The 20,716-nt window shown below is 41.9% G+C and overlaps 1 protein-coding gene across 5 annotated transcripts in view; it reads left to right on the top strand.

Moving 5' to 3' along the window:
* B3GAT1 (beta-1,3-glucuronyltransferase 1) overlaps positions 1-20,716 on the top strand; it is a 322,117-nt gene that overhangs the window by 222,047 nt on the left and 79,354 nt on the right. For 2 of the 5 annotated variants that reach the window (XM_085647246.1, XM_085647245.1), the window contains exons 3-4: positions 16,712-16,841; positions 16,975-17,121. In XM_085647246.1, the coding sequence (XP_085503372.1) occupies positions 16,838-16,841; positions 16,975-17,121 (151 nt within the window). In that variant the 5' untranslated portion in view covers positions 16,712-16,837. Of the gene's footprint in view, positions 1-16,711; positions 16,866-16,974; positions 17,122-20,716 lie in introns of all 5 variants that reach the window. The other 3 variants (XM_085647247.1, XM_085647248.1, XM_085647249.1) reach the window with 3 other exon arrangements.

Genomic DNA, 20,716 nt, shown 5'->3' with positions numbered 1-20,716 from the left:
AACAAACTAATGCAAAGGAAGGAAGCGGGATGGAAAGAAGGCTTGAAGGAAGGAAAGAAGAACGCAAGAAAGGAAAACTGGAAAGCTGGAAAGGAGAAATCGAATGAATGAATGGAATGAGGAAAGAATACAGTTTGTTCATGAGAACAATTTAAATGGGCCATCCTAAAAATGCTCGGTTTCATTCACTAACTACTTTATGGTTAAAAATGGGGTGTATTTTATTCTTCGGGCTACTCCCTTGCTTCATATAGTGCCTAGGAGAGCAGCTGCTGAGTCGGTTGTGTGAGCCTTCATGTCCCTGAGACCTGGAAGGTGACTTTAGCTTTGAGGTTTCTTTATAGGAAGACTCAAAGAGCTTACCTTCTCTTTCCCTTCTGGTCTTTGAGTGCATGAGGGAACATACATCACTTTTAATGTGACCATCAGTTTGCCAGTCATTGACAGCCATCCCCTTTATGGCAGAAGAACAGGGCTTGCACCCCAACAGTTCGTGCAGACGAATGCTCCTGAAAACAATTTCCCAATGAGAAAGCTTCAAGTAAACAAGTCAAAAAACAGAGGGCATGATCCACAAAGTGTCTCCCACTCGCGGCGATGGGCCCGCTGTAGCAGGGGAGTCTCCAAACTCGGGGCGGTATCTGCGCAATGAGAATTGTTGAGTGCGGAGGCCCTTTGTGATTCAGGCCCTAAGATTGCAGTCTCGATGATGTTGCGTCGATGAAGGGGCGGAAATATAGTAACTGGAGGCATAGAGAACCTTCATTTGATGTGTAGATGTCACATGCGGGGTCAGTGCGACTCTCTCTGTGGCACCATCTAGTGCACCTTAATCCAGCAATCTGCTATGGCAGTAAAGTTTGTTTTCAGATAAATTGTGTTGCCTGGAAGGGTTCACAAAAAAATGTATAGGAACACCCATGCATTAGAAGTTCTTATTTCAATAGTTACTTTTACATAGTTGCATCTAAGGTGCTGTAAAACCCTCCACAATATGGCACCCAGACAGGGCATTGAACAGCAAGCAAGCTTCTTTACTTTCACAGATCTAGCACCCACACATGCCAAGCAATGAAAACTTAGGAAGGAAGAGGACTGCCACGTTAAATGAACAAATATATATATTAATGTTAATTAATATCCTCCCTGGATGTGCACATTAAGGGCCTTATTTATGAGGCATTGCGACATTTTTGTATCGCCGTTATGTCATTTTTTGTGACGTACCAGTGGCGTAAAAAACACAAGTTGTGCCCTATTTACAAAGTGATGCATCTAGTATAATGTGTTACTTTGTAAACCCCTGCTCCACCTTGCACCCGCACCACGTATAATGTATGCAGAGTGGACATTAACCCGCAAAAAGCCTCTTAGGAGTGGCGTATTGAAATCTGAAAGATTTCAGTGCGGCACTTCTAGGACGCTACTACGTCAATATCTTACGTCTGCCTCACAGCAGGCGTAAGACTGACACAAGCCCTTTAACATGGTGCTTGCCCCATGTGAAAGGACACATTGCTGGACACACCCCAGCAATGCGCCACTACTGCGTCTACAGATATGCCATACAGATACTGACGTATCTGTATCTCCTTGCGACGTGTAGTGCTGTAAATTAAATATGGTGCATCCATCGTGTCGCAAGGAGGGTGCAGTGAAAACTGTTGCATAGCTGTTTTCATGCAGTGATGCAACAGTTTTCATTAATGAGGCCCTAGTTCCATTGAAATGGGTAATATCAACACCTGTAATTTTGAGTGTGAGAGCCCCTTAAAAAATATTATTATTCTTTTTGACCACTCAATAGGTTTTCGTTACCTGGGCCATGACATGAGTGCACTGTGTAGCTAGATAGACATGTATCTAATTTAAGTCATTTGTCTTTTCATATTAATTTTACAAAACCTAAAACACGACATCAGGACTCTCCCTGTACACTCAGTGAATGCGGCTCTCACATGTAAAGTGAGAACGGTGAATTGTGAGGATTTCCAAAGTGTGCAGTGTGAACTGAGTCACCTCTCGAATCAGAATAACTATAGTAGATATAAGACTTTCTCCCCTTTTATTAATTTATCAAGTGCACCCTATGGCCTAATTCATTTTTGAGTGTTTGGTACTCCTATATGAAATTCAGTGCTAAAGTTTTATTATGCTGTGGCAATATTGAGGGCCTCATTTATGAGGTTTGCCATAGGGCAGCGCCGCAGGCCTTCCTGCTGCACTGCCTCACAGCAAAAGAAAAGGGCAGTAATGCACCGTATCTATAAGATATGGCGAATTCCTGTCCTTTCCCCCTACGCCGGCGGACAATGAGCTGCCATGCTCTAACGAAGGTACCTTTGCACCATGGTGCAAGGGTGCCTGCGTTGCGGCGATGATTGTTTTTGTGCAGAAAGGTTCTCCTTCCTGCACAAAAAACAATCACAAGATGTTTTTTTCTCTTTCTACCTGTGCTGCAGAATGCAGCACACATAGAAAAAGGAAAAACGAGGAGAAATAAAGATATTTCTCCTCGTTGTGCCACCCTTATGCCTCCCCTGGGAGGCGTAAGTTTTTGGCGCTGCCTCAGATTTACGGTTTCTCGTAAATCTGAGGCAGCTCAATAAGCCATGAATGTTGATGGGAACACCCCCAGCAACACCCATTGCACGCCCCTTCAACACAGAGACCTGCATTAAAGGGAAAAATATTTACGAGGCAGCATTAAGCCACAAAAAGTGGCTTAGTGCTGCCTTGTAAATATGGAGCAGGCTCCTGCACAACAGAACGTCACAAAAAGTGATGTTCCGGCGGCGCAGGGGGCATCATAAATGAGGTCCAGTGTGAGTAAACCGAGAGCTGAGTCGATCAAAGTTAGGGAATGGAAGATGGCTACAGTAGCTTAGTGCTGCGAACCACACACAACACTAGTCAGACCAAATGCAGTAGCAACCTAATACATAAGACATTGATGATTACTCTATGTGCACAACTAGATAGGTTGGTTGAGCTCAGCAGATTGCCTAATGTATCAACAAGGCTGTTACAGGATTTAGAAAAGTCGAGGAGAGCTTCATAAGAGGCTCACAGTGAGTAAAATAAGGATATGGTCATCGATCATGGTTCTTAGTAGTATATGACTCTTACATTACAGTACAAGAGACAAGAAGACAAGATTACCTACATGAGATAGCATTGTGGTGGCCGGTTAATTTCATTTATTTTACTGAGAGTATTTCTAGAGTGCAGATGTAGCCTTGAGGGACACGGCATGCTTTACAGGCAGCTGTTGAGACAAGAGCATATGATACACATATAAAGAAAGGATAAGAGAGTTCAGAAGAAATGAGTCCATCAGGTAGGCACATTCTGAATAGATGAGTTTTCAGTTCCTTTCAAAAGGCTTGGGGATCTGCATTCACTTTAATTTGATGAACTATGGAGTTCCATAGGCAGGTGAAAGTCTGTTTGAAGGTTTTGTCTCTTCTGTGTTACAAGATTAGGTGACTTCTGTCTCTGGTGTTCTTATGGCCATTGGTGAGCTTAAGTTGTTAGGTAGAATGGTAGGCCAGTGTCTGCTGCTTTATGAGTTATGCAAGCTAGATTAAAACCAATTCTTGCTTTCATGGGCAGCCAGGGAAGGCGTCTTAGAGTGGGTTTGATGTGATCTGATTTTCAGGCTCCTGTAACCGAAATTGTGCCCACAGTGAGAGAGGATTTCTCTACAGTCAATGTTATGTGGTTTGGCATTATTATCTGGGGGTTCGTTGTTCATACGGGGGTCACTTGATTCTTAAAGAGACCGTTGGGTGAAGCATTGTGTTTTTCAATCGGATTTGAATAGGTTAGAATTGTATTTGTCTAATAGACTTATTGATTCAGTACCAACCATGAATGTTGTTGTTCAGGCCTGTGTGGAAAGTTTTTAGATGGCACATCCACCGTTGTTCTTTTTTTGGAAGAGAATTTTTTCTCCATTTTTGTTAGTGTGTTCCAGTGTCTCTAGGACAACTGCTGTATGTTTTGCTGTGAGGAAGAGGTTACTCATGTGTGTTGCTGCTTTTCTGCACCTGATGTTGCTGTGGTGTTCCCCAATTCATGCTTTGATCTTCCTACACGTCATTCCTATGTACTTTAAGTGGCAAAGATATGTTATCAATTAAATGACGTGTGTCGTGTTGCAATTAGTGTGCTTTCTCAAGGTCCACTTTAGGTGGTTGTCAAGATCTAGGGTTTTAGTTGCCTTTGTTAAGTGGCACACAAAGTATGTGCTGCATGGGTAATGACCAAGAACGGGTTGTAAACCCTAAGAGGTGAATATTATTTTGTTGGTTTTTGGATTTTTAGATAGTCGGGTGTAGACTAAATTGTTCCGAACGTTATTCTTTCGTTTCTGGGCAAATCTAGGTTTTGGCCACTTCAGGGTGCCTGAAGTTATGATGTTCCATTGTTTCTTGATGGCCTTTTTCACGATTGGAAGCTTTGCAGTATGTCGTTACACATATGAGGATGTTGTTTTCAGGACTTTTGTTTGTTTGTTCCAAGGGCTCTCTATTCTGATTCTTGGTGCGTTTGCTGCACCTGTGTATAATGTGTTCAAAATATTCTCTGTCTCCTAATTTAGTCACTAGATTGCTGCTTGGCTGTTGTAGTCATGTGTGTTGAAATAATTGCAGCAAATTCTCAGAAATTGACTGCAGGGCATATTTTCCCTCAGGGGCATTCGTAGAAACTGTTAAATGACAGTAAGCTGTTTTCTTTTATTGGTTCATAATGGGTCTTGGTTCTGAGTCCTATGCCCTACAAGAATATGGTGACATTTAGAAACACCAGTGTGGTATGATGTGTCGAGCAAGTAAATTTGAGGAAGTTGTCATGTGTGTTCAACAAGCTCAGGAATTCTTGCACTGAGTCTTCGTTTCCTCGCCAGACAATCAGTATATCCATGATATACCATTTCCTAAAAAGTGTCCTTTGTTTAAGAAGGGTTGGAGACATTCAGTATATGTGTCTCTTCAAAGTTACTAACGTATAGACTTGGGCGAATGTACTGCCCATCGATGTCTCATGGGTCTGGAGGAACTATGAGCCTTCATATTCATAGACATTTTCAGTCAGTGCTAGTCTACAACATTCGAGCATAATGTGCTTTTGTCTGTGGCACTGCTAGTCTTCACTGAACAGTATGTGTTCAATAGTTTCAGGGTGGCGTCTTGTGGCTGGCTTGTATAGATACTATCAGTGTCAAGCTCCACTTGGAGATTGCCAGTTGGGTCATACTCTGGGTCCTTCAATAGGTTCAGTAGGTCTCTGGTGTCCTTCTGGTAAGTTGGAGTACATTGTACGATAGGTCAGAAGAAGTGATCAGAAAACTGTGATAATGATTCCAAAATGGAACCAATACCCGACACTATAGGTAGAGCGTCTGGGGTGGGTGGGGGTGTTTTGCTCTTATGCATTTTTGGAAGTGAGAAAAAGTATAGGGTCTTAGGTTCTTTCGTGAGCAGTTATTCTGCCTCTTTTTTGAGATCCAGCATTTGACTTCGGCCTCCTCAATCATGTTCTCTATGGTTCTTCGAAGTCTGGCTGTGGTGTCAAAATTTAGCGGTTCATCATACTGTGCGTCAATAAGTTACGTGGTGCATTGCGTGTGATCATTTGTTTTATTGAGTAGAACGATCCCCCGACCCTTGGTCCGCCAATTTGATTACTAGGTGCTGGCTATCTGTGATCTTTTAGTACTAGTTATTCTCTTCTGGTGATATTTTGAAAAGGTTTGAAATCAGATTTGTCGATGGTCTTTGTTTCCTTGAATAAGGCCTGTTCGAAGGCTACAACTTCGACTAGCACCATCGCATTTGCAGGGCAGAATCTGAACTTGTACCTCAGGTTGGTGTCTCGCTCGTTGTCAAGGTTATGCTCGTCTCTGAAAAAAGTCTTAAGCTAGATTTTTCTACAGATTTCGGCCAACTCGCTGTGGATTTGCACCTTGTCAAGGGTGGGGACGTAACATGATCCCTTGTTCAGAATGGAGAGCTGGTCTTCCGTTAAGGGTGTACTGGTAAGATTGAACACTAGTAATTGTTAGTGCTTGATCCTGGTGTCGTGTTTGTCTTGCTTCTTCTCTGTACGCCTTGCTCAGAGTCTTCCTATCTCACCTCTTTTTTCCTTCTTCCACTTGAGGAATCCTCGCATCTCCATAAAAAGGAGGTCTGAAGGAGGGGCGAAATCTCAGTGGGGGCCCCGTCATGTAGGGATTCATCCACCCTCCAAACTGTGGTAGGAATGGTTAAAAAAACGGGACTGCTTGTTCTTCGTAGTTTGGTCCTCGGTAGTTTAGTCCTTGCCAGCCACAGTCTCTTCCTCTGCCTCTTCCCCTGCTCTTGTTTCTGTTGTCATCTTCACTGCCCGAACCTTGTGGAATGCTGCCACATTTAACTGGGAAAGTAGATGGTTCAAATGAGTCTAATTTCAGACATTGGTATCTTGAGGAGAAAGATTATTAAAACCAGTTCATAACCGTTCCATAGTTTCCCATTCTCGGGGATGAGCATATAAGGAACTGGTTGTCTAGGTTGTTGACTAATGAAGAGAGATCCAGTAGGACTAAGACACATGTATCACCTTCATCCAGGATTTTTAGGGCACCATCCAGTTCTCATATTGTGGGGGTCTCGGTGCTTTTTCTGGAACTGAATTCAGATAGAAGCTGTTAAGAAGGTTGTTGATGGAGATATGTGAAATTAGTAGTGAGTCAGCTGCTCTCTACAATATTGCCTAGAAATGGAAATTTGGAAATTAGTCCAAAGTTCTGAAGATTATTGGGATCAAGGTTCGACATCTTCATAAGAGAAGTGATCAGGGGAAGATGCCTTCTTTGAGTGAGGTACTAACATTTTTTAGCACAAGACGGTGAACATCTTGCAATAAGCTTTTATAGTAGGGTATTAAAATACATTATTTTCTCTTTAGCAGTGACTATTCAATTGTGTCTTTTGGAGCTACATCGTAGATTAGAAGGTTTTTCTTTTTTTTAGATTTCAGAAAGTTCTTTATAAACAGAAAACGCTTTTTGTGTGAACATTTTGGCTATGTTATTGACAGTGGCTTTGGAACTAGAAGTGCTCTTTGGTGTGTTCGGTTTGTGCAGTACTTTGAGCTGAGTTCATGAAGAAAATGGTGACTGAGTCAGCAGGGTTGGTGATACTATTCAATTCTTCTAAAAGTGATTTAACTGGAAAGGTCTTAAGCGGTCTGAAGAAGGGACCATGTCCCGAAATGCATTGGGCTTGACAATTCAGATTGTTGTATTGATGTTTTTGTACTTTGTACACACAAAGATGAATGGGAATCTAATATTGTATTAATATCAAGTACATTGAATTATGTTCATGAATTGCAATGTGAAAAAAGAAATAAAAAAATTAGAAACTTTAGAGAATAAATAAAGTTAATCAGCAACATCATATTGTTGGAATGAGTTTAACGTTGCGATATATTACATTGCACTGTGCACACTTGATGATGCAATAGACTTAAGTGGTCTTAACCATATTATTCAAGGTTTTCTCTGTTCCTTTCTTTACATTTCAACTTGTGGAATGAAAAGTAGTAGTAGGGTGGCTAGTCCAGTCTAGTTCACATGGGCCATTAGGTGGTACGGTATTCTGGTGAGAGATTATTATGTCAAGTGTATTTCCTTTCTTGTGGGTGGGTTAGTAGATGAATTGTGTTAGTTTCTGTTTAGTGTAGATTTCCCTTAATTTCAAAATAAGTGGGTTTTTGGTAATGTTAGATGGAAGATAAAGTTCCCTAAACAGAAATTGTTGGACCACTGAGCTTCTATTAATGTGCTGAATTGCTCAATGTATTCAGAGACTAGTTTATAGTGGCCAGCTGGTTGATTTAGGCCATGACAACAGTGAGACCGAAAGGATTTGAAGGATGAAAAACAGGGGGAGTCAATCAGGGTGCTATGCCAGATTTTCTTTTAGATAACTGCAGTACTTCCACCTTTTTTCATAATGGATTAGTCTTTGGGACTAGACTGTCAAAAGAGATCTATGATAGTGGTGTAAACCAGGTCTCGTGATACAGAGCAAATCTCGTTGGAGGTTTGCTAAGACGTCAGAGAGTTCGTAAACCTGTGCTGGTGCTGATCTATCTTTAATCAGGATGCATTTCAGGTATGCCAGAGAGGTGAGTTGCTGAGTGGAAGTCTGGTTAGTGTTAATTCGTATTACGTTTTTAGTGTGAACTCTAGGCTAGGATTTCCTTTGCCTTTGCGTGTGTTTAGAATTATGTTTTGGTATCAGAATGGGCCTTGATGGAGCTTGAAGATGCACATCTTGGGGTATTGTGATAAAGGTGAGGAGTCTGCTGGTTAGCAGAGGACAGGACACAAGTCCTAAAAAAAAAGTGGGGGGACTAACCAAGTTAGGCAGTATGCAATGACATAATTGCGCATGGCATAACAGCGCGACATCACAGTGCTGCATCACAGAAAGTGGCATCACAACCCATGACCTCACAGGAAGTGACATCACATGGAGTGATATTAGATCTTAACACCTCATAATTATGTTTCCCAAGTCTATCATGTGTACATTGAGTGCATTACGAGATTTAACAAATGTGAGTTTGTGTCGGGTTGTGCCAAAAAGTGACACATCCCCCAACACAAAATGTGGGGCGCAACTTACACATTTATTTTGTAAAAACTCTGCCAAAAAGAAATTGATAACAAGGAGAAATGTGGCAGTAAATATATTCTGTTTAATTGGTTGCAAAGTCTGCATTTTTGAATACCTTATGGGGTTAAGGCACCTGGTGCAGTGATCTTTGTATGCCCAGTAAATCCCAAGGAACAATAATAATGGTATGGTAATTTTGGAGGGCAACGTATTTGCAGGAGAGATCTGTGTTTTCTCTAGTACCAGTTTAGAATCAAAGTAGCATTGTGAGTTAAAGTGTCTCCTGCAAAGCGCATCATCTGACATGGAGATGACAGATTTTTATTTTATGTAGCTAGGTAAATGGATTACTGTTTTTAACACATAGATCATTTCGTTCCTTGCAGTTCATAAATTGTAATCCTTCTAATAGAGCACAGCGAGCCATAAAGGACATGTGGCTCCTACGCCTTGTAACCCTAACTGTCTTACGTAGCACATGATGTACATTGATTTACAAATTTATACGATTTATTGTCAATGTATAATGTGCATGTGTGATATATAGCGCTCTGACACCCTGCATTGGAATGAATAGTGCCTATAAAAAATAAAATAATGGTATCTAAAATGCTATTTTAGTAAATACTTGGACAGACCAGCACATTTGATATTCCTACAGTGCATGCATAGCTCTTATATACAGGGATTAAACCAAGTGAAAAGCATGTCCCTCTCTCAGGTATTTGCGAAGAGTTAACAAACTGTGTGCCTTTGTTTCCCTTCCCTTGCATCTAGGCATGATGCTCAGATTGCTCCCAACTAGGAAAGTGGACCAAAAGGAGGCCTGATGGCAGCCTACATTCGGCCTTTGTTATGGGACCAGCTGGAGTCTAAATAGGCTAGCCCCCTCACCACCTGCACGTTGCTGCTCTGAAAGAAAGCAGGCAAGGTGCCGGTGTGCTGCTGAAGGTGTCCTGGTGCCTCAAAATTACACTGGGACAAGTTCAAGATATTTCAGTGAGGCCCACTTCTTGCAGGGTGGACAGCGTCTACCCTGTGAAAATTGTGGGTGGACGCCGCGCACCCGCGTGTACCCCCGACTTGTGCCCTGGCAGTGCAGTATCTGGAGTTTAATGCTGTGGGGAGCTTTCAGAAGATAGTATGTTTATTTGTGTGTGTAGGTCTAAAGAGGAATTCATAGAGCTATGGTTTGATTTAAATTATTTTAACAGTCTTTAGAGCAGATGTGAGGCTCTATCAAGGGATCCCTCAGTTGAGCTATGAAGGGATGCAAAGCAGAGATAAAAATTCAGAGCAGAGAAAAAAAATGTTTTTTGCAGATAAGAAGATGATTGGTCCCGTAATAGAATAAGACAGATTTAAAACTGGGCGGCTATTGTAATACACAGAGAGAATGTGCAGATTTAGGAAAATATGTTCATGAATCATCTAAAGTAGCAGTAGAAAGGAGGGAAAGGGACTGTGAGTATTTGATTATGTAGAAACATGTGTTGTATTAATCCTTAATTTTGTTGCATTAATCATTAGAGTAACACTATGAAAGAATGGGTGAAATGGGCCCTGAGTAGCTGGAGAAGCTAAAAAATCATCTTCTAATATGGCAACAGAATTGTGTCTCGGAGATGACTTCCTGTTTCAGCTTGTGGTTGCAGGTATCCCAGTGAATTGTTCAGACTTTCGAATATAGGTGTCATAATCAAATTCAGTGGAGATTTCCTGTATGAGATTAAAGTTTGTGAAAGTTCTAGCAAAAGTGCTCTAAATTCCAGAGAAACATACTTCAGTGCAATGGAAACATTTCTGGCAGCAAACAGGGTTGTAAACCTTAAAGATAAGTATGCGATGCACTCCTGAGTTAAATCAGTGAGAAACATATTTGATAAAACAGTTCAATACTTTCACACCTAAAGGTCTGAATGACAAAATAGAATTCAGTTGTTTCTTATGATCATTTGTACACATAACAGGATATACAATGCTCACCAACATGACAACACCTAGGGGCTTCACTAAAAGCAGTTGCTCCATAAGACCATCCATGTACAATAGCAAGAACACACATAGAATGTTTACCACTTCATAACCTATATAAACAGTTTCTTTCTATATAAACAATATAGTCTGTTATGATGGTACTAGGGAGACTGCAAACAATGTCACACCACTTAGTCATACAAATAGTATCTTTCCATATAAATGTCATAGTCTATTATATTGGCAAAATTTATATTGTGAACATTGATATATTACATGATTTTGAATATAAAAGTTAGGTTAACATATTCTTTATTTAATTTCTTTTTCAAACTTTGCTTTTTTCCTACATTCCGTTTTTTCTACATATTTCAGTATTTACTTCGGTTTTCTGCACATTTATATTGTTGGCTAAGTTTCTCCTTTTTATGTCACACGCACAGAAACAGACAATCAATAAGAGCTTCAGCTTTTCTTAGCGTGATGTTGGATTTACTGCCCAACTTCATTTGGTCTTTATTATCCTTTTAATTCACTTAGGCACCTTTCAAAATGGTGGAACCTATTGAGCATAACAGCCGTTCCTCATTCTTGTGTAGTCCTGTTTTTGTGATCAGCATCTCGAGTCTCAGGTCACGTGTCGGTGTTATGTATAGTTTGAAAAGGAGAAAGCCAGGTGTGTTTTGTATTGCCGGTGGATTGATAGCTGTTTATACGTAATAAGATTACGGTCGGGATTTTCAAAACAGTTGGTAAGAAACTTGGTTGCTTATAGTAATAGCATGCTACAGCCAACTTTCTATCAATTCTGAACGCAGGCTTATAACATTTCAGGATCGAGGCAATAAGTGACGTGTTAGCAGGAGCAAATTTTGAAATGCTGTTACCCCGATAATCTTAAAGTATGATTTATGCCTAGAATATGAACGAAATAAACTTCAACCATCTATATAATGCTAAACATTTTTGTCTACTTATCTTGTAGGATAGTAGTCCTAGCAAATGAAGAATATTATTTATTCAATCAAAATATCGCGTTTCTCCTTCCGGTTAAAAATTCAGTTACTTTTATATGTGAGTGTTACTATTTACATTAAGCATTGGGTTCAGAGTACACGGGCGGATTATATCATCACACTATTCTTTATAGCATTCCGCATGATACGTCGGTTCTAGAGTTTTCACGTCTGAAGTTCACCAAGATTGCTATAAGTTCCACACATGTCTTATAGACAGGTGCACGTTTCTTTCAGAGTTAGCTCTCACAATTGAACACCTATTTGGTTGATGGGTCCTGCTTTGGGTTCTCACGTTCTATAATTTTGTTTTACCTTCTCATTGCGATCTTTTAATTATATTGTTTTTTGCATAGAATGCCCTAAATATGAATGTATTTCCTCTATCTACTTACTTTGTTTTTATTTACCCCTGAAGAAGGCACCTTCAGATTCCAAAATGCATTAGGCGTTCATCACATAAAGAAAATTGCTTTGAATTATTATATCATTTCGTAAATGGAGACATAATTTATGCCAGTTCGTACTTTGTTTGACAAAATATTTCTTAGGGAATTGTTGAAATCGATAATATAATGTACACATTGGTTATCTTGATTAAGATTGCTAATGCCTGTTTTGTATAACTGGAACTTAAAAAAAAATTGCTACATTCATAAGTATTGCATGCTGCTTTCCACACAATTATTATTGTCTGGTTCTCAGCAACAAACTGGGTTGCCATATCTCAAAATGGGGGACAGCTGGCCACACTAATCTGGAAATTATCTATTAAATGAGCTTATCCTGCCAGTTTTGTGTTCAAGGTGTCTCATGTCTTTATTATGTTTGCATCTAATTATTGGAAGGACTTTTCTGTAACCACTATAATCACTTCCATTAAAATCAGAGTCCTTAGGTAGTACTGCTCCCTGAAGCAATTAATGAACAGCCTACGCTATAAATCAGTTTTGTGCATGTATCTCATGTTGTGGAGGTTATCCCATATAGCAAAAAAGATCAGAAAGGGGTTTCTTCACAGTACAACCTAGAAGAGGCATGACACTATGCTGTGCATTCTGTTTTAAAGGGACATTTTTCTAGCTATCTGATAATTTAATAGTTACATCGTCTTCTTCTGTTCCGTGGTACAAAATGTGTCTTTATCTTACACATTCAGAGAATAGACACATTTCTGCCTAGTTCCAAGTACAAGGAATTATTGCCTCGTTGACTCCACAATATAAGGGCAGAAAAGAAACATGCCTGTAATTAATCCCCTTGTGTAAATAATAGATATTTATTTTAGCTGCCTCTTATAGAGTGACATGACCCACTGTAGCTACTTAAGAGTACCTCGTTGTGGGGATAATCGTGTTCAAGTATGTTACTAGGTCTAGGGACACAAATGATACATGTGAAGGTATACTGTGAGTAAAAACAGACAATTGCTTGAACATCCCCTATTAACTCCTCTTGAACAGTGACTACCAACATGTGGTACTCGTGGGTCACTTTTAAAGTTACTGTCTTATTACCTACATGCTTTACTATTCCCACCCTAAGTTTATAATCTAGCTATTAAATATTTAATGTTAATCATAACTACCTATCACTTACAAGTCTCCTCTCAGTAATATTTCGAATTATAGAAGGGTATGTGAATAGCGAGGAGGCGTTTTTCACAGAGTGTCCTGAGCTGTCCCAAGAAACACAGAGGGCAAAGATCAAGTTGTCGGTGTCACTGAGAACTCGAGGTGAAAAACATTCCTTATATTCACAGTTGCACATATAGGACCTGAGTCACAAACCGCACTTTGCAGTATGTTTTGCAGTACTACAAAATGTACCTCAAATTGCAATTCACAAACTACATGCTGAGTTTTACACCTCTGCATCACCTATACATGTGTGTGTGGGGTTCACCTCCACCCCGACTGTGGAATCTCCACACACGTAACTATGTTTTAGTAGTAAATTTGGGTGGCACTGGAGCGACTCGATGGGAAAAGGGAACGACTTACTACAAAGGGAGATGGAATTAGGGAGGAATAGAAGGGATTTAAGGAGGGCCAGGGAGGGGGTTTAGAGAGGGATATCTTCTGCCCACACATGAGTAAAGTGTAAAATTACTCAAAGGTTTGGTACCTTTGTGAATCGGGCCTCAGTTTGAGTACCAAAAGTAGTAAACTTACTCCAAAGTATAAACTTACTCAAATGAATAGGTTACCTTTGTGAATCACGCCCATATCAATTTATGTTCTATATGGGTCCAATACCAATCTCATAGTAATATATGAATATAATGGCTGTGAATAGACAGTGACCGTGGTTACGTCACATCAGTGGAAAAAAGTTTCATTTTTCAATTCTGTGATGTAATTGCACTGAATAAAAGCTTTTAAAATAGTTTATGAAAGTGGATGGGTTTGAAACCCATATAGAAACACTTTTACAATCAGTTTCTTCTCTGTACGGACAAGTACACACGGACAATGGAAACAATTTTCTCACCAAAAGGTGGATCCACTCCCTGTATTGCAGACTTGATTTCAAATCTGCATGATAAACTCAGCCTGGGACTTATGTTTGAACCTTCACTAATGAAACCTTTTCCCCTTCCTCTTTTCACGTTTCCACACTTCTCTTTTACATAAGATCAAAAAATAGAGTACTTTGCTGATAAACAATAGATTGAATCACACATCTGAATTTGGTTACTGAAAGGCACTAAAAGTTACCAGGTCTACGACACAAAATAGCTAACATCACAGACTCTTTTCTGGTTCTGATAAGTCCAGGGAAAATCTTGCACATCAAAGAATGTATGTTTGAATTAATATACATATGACTAGATAAATTGGAAAATTGATGATATTGAACTCTATGTGTTAACCACAAACTTGAAAATCCTCTAATACAAAACAATTGTCAGCTTTTCAATGTATAACAACCGAAATAAGAACATTAAATACCAAAAGAATGAAAGACATGATTTGAATTCACACTTATAGAGCGGCATGGCTACCCGAAGGTCTCCCAGCGCTAGGAGCCGAGTCATCACAGTACAGCAGTTAGGTGTTAAGGGAACAGGATTTTGTTGTGTGTTCTATTTTGCTTACAGACTATGCATACTCAGTGCTTTGTGATACAACTAGGTGTTGAAATATAGAATCTAGCTGTGTTATAGTTTTTTGTGAAGTAAGCTCGGAATCTGGCACTGTAATGGATATTGTAGAAAATGATGATAGTATATTTCAAGTGTAGGTCAAAAAGACTTGTGTGGGCAATGTTCCAGGTAGGAGTTGGACAAGTACAGTGCTGGCAGCGAGTGGTTGGAGTCCAGCCATTCACGATTCCTCAGTTCTACACATGTGGTCTCAGCCATCTGTCTGTTTGAAAATTATAATTTTTAGAAGTTTCCTGAAATCTTGATAAATTATCTATTATTATTATTATTAAATTTATAAGATGCAACAGCTACCCAAAAAGGGTTTCCCGGCGCCGACAAAAACTAGAAGAAGAGGTGTCAGCTTAAATTCGCTGCTGGTTAAAAAGCCAGGTCTTGAGAGATTTACGAAATTGTGTATAAACCGTTTCACTCCGTATAGTTAAAGGAAGTGCGTTCCATAATAGGGGACCAAGATATGCGAATGATGTTCAAATAGCTGAACTAAGGGGTTTCCAGATTCGGGGACCCTGTACTTTGGGTGCTTCCCTACCTCCGTTAAGTTAGAATGTTCTGGTCAGAGGTGCTTCGAAGAGGTATATTGGAAAAAGAGAGGCAAATACTACCAGTAACCATTACCCTTTCACTAGGACGCCCTATTCATGGTGATCAGGATTGCGACTTTAAATCCTGGTTTCTGCTGGGGTCCAGTGGAATGCATTGAAGGCTGCTTTGATGTTCACATTTCTTCGCGTTGAGGGCCACTTTCACTGCCTCGCTGTGCACTAGCCTTAGAGCGTCGCTACCATTCATGGTGAGGGTTCGCCTCTAGTCCTCAGTATTAAGGAGAGAGTTTTTCTGTAACCTCTGTATTAAAGCCAGCATCCCATTTAGTCTCCTGTACATGATTTCATTCTATTCGTCAGTGTAAGGTAACAGGTGATTATGGGCGAATCAATGATCACCCATTAAGTCCTCAGCGTAATAATATTTTGTTATCAATGCATCTAGGGCCCTGCATGTACAGGGGCATATGTCTTTACTAGTCAAGGACATGAGGGTCTTTCTCCTTCTCAAACACATCACTTTTTGGGACGCACCTGCGGCGCATTTTGCTGGCCCATATTTACAAGGACACGTAAAGTCACCCTACGTGGCTTTTCGTGTCCTTGTAAATAGGCCCCCATTTCACACAGCACTTTGCATGAAAGGTGCATTCCATGGGTGTTGCTGTGGGTGTTCCCACGTAACACTCATGGATTCTGCCACATTCCCAGATTTACGAGAAATCGTAAACCTGGGAATGCGTCAGAATGCTACGCCTCCCCAGGGGAGGCATAGAGAGGCGCAACGAGGAGAAATGTTTTCATTTCTCCTTGTTTTTTCCTCTTTCTATGCATGCTGCATTCTGCAGCACGCATAGAAAGAGGAAAACACCTCTCTGGATTGTTTTTATGCAGGAAGGTGTCCCTTTCTGCACAAAAACAATCATCCCAGCAACGTAGGCACCCTTGCACCATCGTGCAAGGGGGCCTGCGTCGGCGTATGGCAGCCAATTGTGCACCAGCACAGGGAAGAGTACAGGGATCTGTCATATCGTTGTAGAAATTACACATCTCTGTGCTTTGAAAGGGACTCAGTGCGACACAGCAAAATGGCTTTCGGCACCGTGGTGAGTCACTTTCTCGTAAATAAGTCCCACACTGTCTAAAGTGCTGCTGGTCACCATGTTTATTAAAATGGAAGACACCAGTGTATTTCTCCATGTTGCAAACATGCCTCCCTTCAAGCCACGCGTATGAGCGACCCCACTCCATTTTGTTCTGCACTCTGTTGACAAATATCCCCCTTCTAAGTGGCAGTGCTCTTCATTTGTTCTGTTCTTCTTCTTTCAGAGTTCTCGCCCGGAAGGTGCCATGAAGTGCTTTTTCAGGAGTTGGTCCGGCTTGTGACTGCCAGGGACGTCCCCCAAATCCTGAGTATCCTTGTGCAGTGGGTGCTCTCCCAAACCTGCTTCTACAATGGGTGGGTTGTAGCCGCTGGTAAGATGTACGTGTGTGCGTCCTGTTGTGCTTCTCTCTCTTGCCTGGTGCCTTTCTGCTCACTGATCTCTCTTCTCCGTGTGCTTTGCTGTTCTATGTTGGGGTTTGCTGGTCAGGTAATGAGGAGCGCTGGGTCCAGCCTGCCCTGGAGATGCCGAAGAGAAGAGACATCCTCGCTATCGTGCTGATCGTGCTTCCATGGACACTGCTCATCACGGTCTGGCACCAGAGCACGATTGCCCCTCTACTCGCAATGCACAAGGGTGAGAAACCAACCAGCCCGCAGGCATCCATCTTCAACCCATTCAACGACCATCAATAATCCAAACCCGGCATCCTCCATTTCAGCCATCTCTCCATTCATTAGCTCCTGCCCAACAACAGGGACAACAAGCATTGGCATAGCCAATAGGTCTCGCCTTTGGGACCTTATGAGTGTTTAGCTATGCAACAGTTGCATAACTAAATACTTATAAGGTGCCAAAAGCGAGACCTATTGGCTATGCAAAGCGGCAGTGGGGCCGCGAAAGTGAAAGTAATCGCGGTAAAGCGTGGCGCGCGTGCCCGCGCACATGCACTGTAGCTCTAGGCTGGCCTGGTAGCACTTTTTGGAGCCCTCTCAATAAGTCTCGCCAGACCAGCACATGCGCTGGGTCAGGCGAGACCTAAAAAGCCACCCACATTCTGGTGAATGTCCTTTATTGTTATGTGACGTTGGTTGTAGATTGATCCACCTCCGATCAGTGAAGTCCATGCCTCAGAAACACTTGTATAAAGAAAAGCGAGAATTACAACCACCCATTTCACACATGGCCGCCTGATTCCAGATGCCCACCCAAATTACAGCCATAAAATTATGAGAGCATGCCTCAGACACATCAGTCTGCATCTCCTACTGTCAAGAGAAGTCAAATGGTTCTACTCATGTCTACCTACAGTGACATATCACCACTCAAAACAAGCATTGGTAAAGCCAATAGGTCTCACCTATAACCTATTGGCTTAGTTCATGTGTTTTGCCAAATTGATCATTGTTGCTGCTGTGCACCAGGGATTAACAAAAAAGACCTAAGAGCACTACACTCACATCAATTTGTAGGCACCCACATTCATTCATCACACACTTACAAAGGGCACTGATTTGATTTTTTTATTTACCGACCTGAGATGGATCAGTAAATTTTTTTAAAGTAGCGCGATAGTGCTGTTTTAAAACATAGTTTGAAGCAATAAAAAAAATGGATGAGCGGGTGAGAGGGTAAAGCAACACAGCAGGTGGGGAGAAGCAACAACTGGGGAGAACATGGTCAAAGGAGAGCATCTTGGAGTGTGAGGGTGCAGGAGCACCTCGGCGAATGAGAGCAACATGGACTGCATGGATAGCAGCACAACGGCAAGAGAGTAACACAAGTGCACATTGTAGGAGAGAAGCACATGAGCAGAGAGAACAAGGGGACATAAAAGCACAGGAAGCAGACAGGTGGAAAACACGTGCACTCTCATAAAGTGCTCAAACAAAAGAAAAACATAGTTTCCTAATAGTGAGCAGAGGAAGCACAGAAGCCAGCCAAGAAAATAGATGATTAAAGATGATATGCTACGTTGAAGAAATAAATGCAAGACTGATGAAAAAAACATCTAATAGGAAGCAGGCAATTGAAAGTGACAGGAAAGTCAGCTAATGGTAAACAATGGATGGTCTGCAAGCCCCTATAGGTTTTTAGCAAGCCCACAGTAGGTCTTTTGCAACCAGCCAACATGTGCTTTCTGGAAGGCTCGAGCTAGAAATACCCATTTTAGGTGGGCCACAAAACAAACAGAAATAACGGATATTTGAAACCGAGAAGGACAAAAAGTAAGGAGCTAAGGTAATTGAAAAGTAGAAAGTAAAACACATCTCTAGCCAAGTTAATATTAGTGTTGACCAGCATAAAACAGTCACTCACTGTGGTTCTTGCATATTACAATATTGTACTATCTTAATTTCTACTAGAATGAAACTATTGCAGCCCTACTGGCCAAACTCACACCACCAGATTCAGTTTATTTTTTCATTAGTAGAATAACCCAATATTTTTCTATTTTGTCTCCATCTGACAGTATACAACAGGTCCCAAATAAATAAAGGTTGTCTAACAATTGAGAAGATTTGCAATTTAAGATAAGATCTCTTTCCATTTAAGTCCTCCAGTTCCATACACAACAGCACTCATGAGAAGGGCGGATAAAAGCATATAAAACCAGATGAATTAGATGAATACATAGAACACCACTGCTGAAGGAATTGCTTCAAAGGGCTGAAATTCAACAGTTATAGTTACTCAAGTAACTGTAACTCACGCCCTAAGGAAAATATAACTTGTTCCCGTGCCAGTTTTCTCATCAATAATTTAATTGCAAATGTTGTAGTGATATTATCAATGATTTCATGGTAGGTGTCATGAGTGATGTAATATGTGAGGTAATTAACAGTGCATGGGGATGTTACGAGTTACAGTTCCCTTCAGGCCCTCTGTCCAACCCATTGGCTCAGCTCTCCTCCCCAAGACACCTTGAGGCCTTTTCTTTTTTGAAGAGAGGGGGCGGGGTGCATGGCCCCACTCTCAGAGACATTTTGGGCCCTGGAGAACCCATCCACCTGGGCCTTTAATTTATAACTAAGGGAAGGGGGGGCGCGTGGCCCACTGCCCTAGCCACTAAAGATCTCAAGGACACCATCCCCAGGGCCTTAATAAATTCACAGGGCCCACATCCCCCAGAGCCAAAACATATTTGTAAAGGGGTGAGAGGCTGCATGACCAAAAGGGCACTGGGGATTCCCATCCCCTGGGTCCTTTAAGGGAAGGGAGAGTAGGGTCCCTTCCTGAGCCCTGGTGACCCCAACCTCTGGCGCCTTCTTTTTTATAAATGAGAAGGGGGCACGTGGCCCACCTCACCGAGCCTATAGGGGCTTTGGGGACGCCACCACCCGGGGCCTGAGGTTCTTCTGAGAGGGTACCCAGGGCACCCACCAACCAGTACGTCGGGGGATGTGGGGGGAGCCCTGGGACCCCGCGGCCCCAGCTGACTCCGTGCATGCACCCATCTTGGATGATGCAGAAGCCAGCATTGCCCCCACCTGGCGGAAGCAGCTGTCTTTGTTTGCTCCTACAGAGCAAAAAAGCAAAAGTGAGTTTCCCTGTCCACAGAGCAAGGGCAGCAAAACAAAAGTCTGCTCCCATCCAGCGAGAAGATTTTTAAAGCGTCCACCCAGCAGTAGTTTAAAAATCCTCTGCCAGGTGGGAGTGGACATAGGTTTCTCTGCCTGGGCTCTTGTGGACAGGAAAACTACTATGTCCCATTGGTGGGTTTTCTGGTATACAATAATTGAGCTAGCTCCGGGGGATGGGGTGCCCATGGTCTTTACATGCTCGGGGAGGGGTATAAGCGCCCCTCCTCCCCTTCAATTTAAGATTTGCCCTGGGCAGGTATTCCCTGGGCCTTTTGAGGCTCGTGGTGAAGCGGAGAAAACCTTCTGTCCTTTCTTTTGGAATTCGGCCCAGGGGATGGAGTCTCTATGACATTAGAGACTCAGAGAGGGAGGAAGTACACCTCCTCCCTTTAATCTTACGTCACCCCGGGCGATGGAGTGTCCGGCGCCTATTGAGGCTTGGGGAGGGGGACCGCACACCCCCTCCCCTTACTATTCATATCAGCCTCAAGGGATGGCGCACCAGATGCCTTTCAGATGCTCGGGGAGTAGGGCCATGCACCTCTCTCCTTTAAATAAAGTTTTGCTTTGCTCCCCATGCCCTGGCACACCCCGGGCGGGCGTTTCATAGTAGCGCTGATCCTCAAAGAATTTAGGATAAAAATAAA

The sequence above is a fragment of the Triturus cristatus genome, chromosome 3_2 (genome assembly GCF_964204655.1).
Source record: "Triturus cristatus chromosome 3_2, aTriCri1.1, whole genome shotgun sequence".
Taxonomy (NCBI): domain Eukaryota; kingdom Metazoa; phylum Chordata; class Amphibia; order Caudata; family Salamandridae; genus Triturus; species Triturus cristatus.
This window is presented reverse-complemented; position numbering and strand designations above follow the sequence as displayed.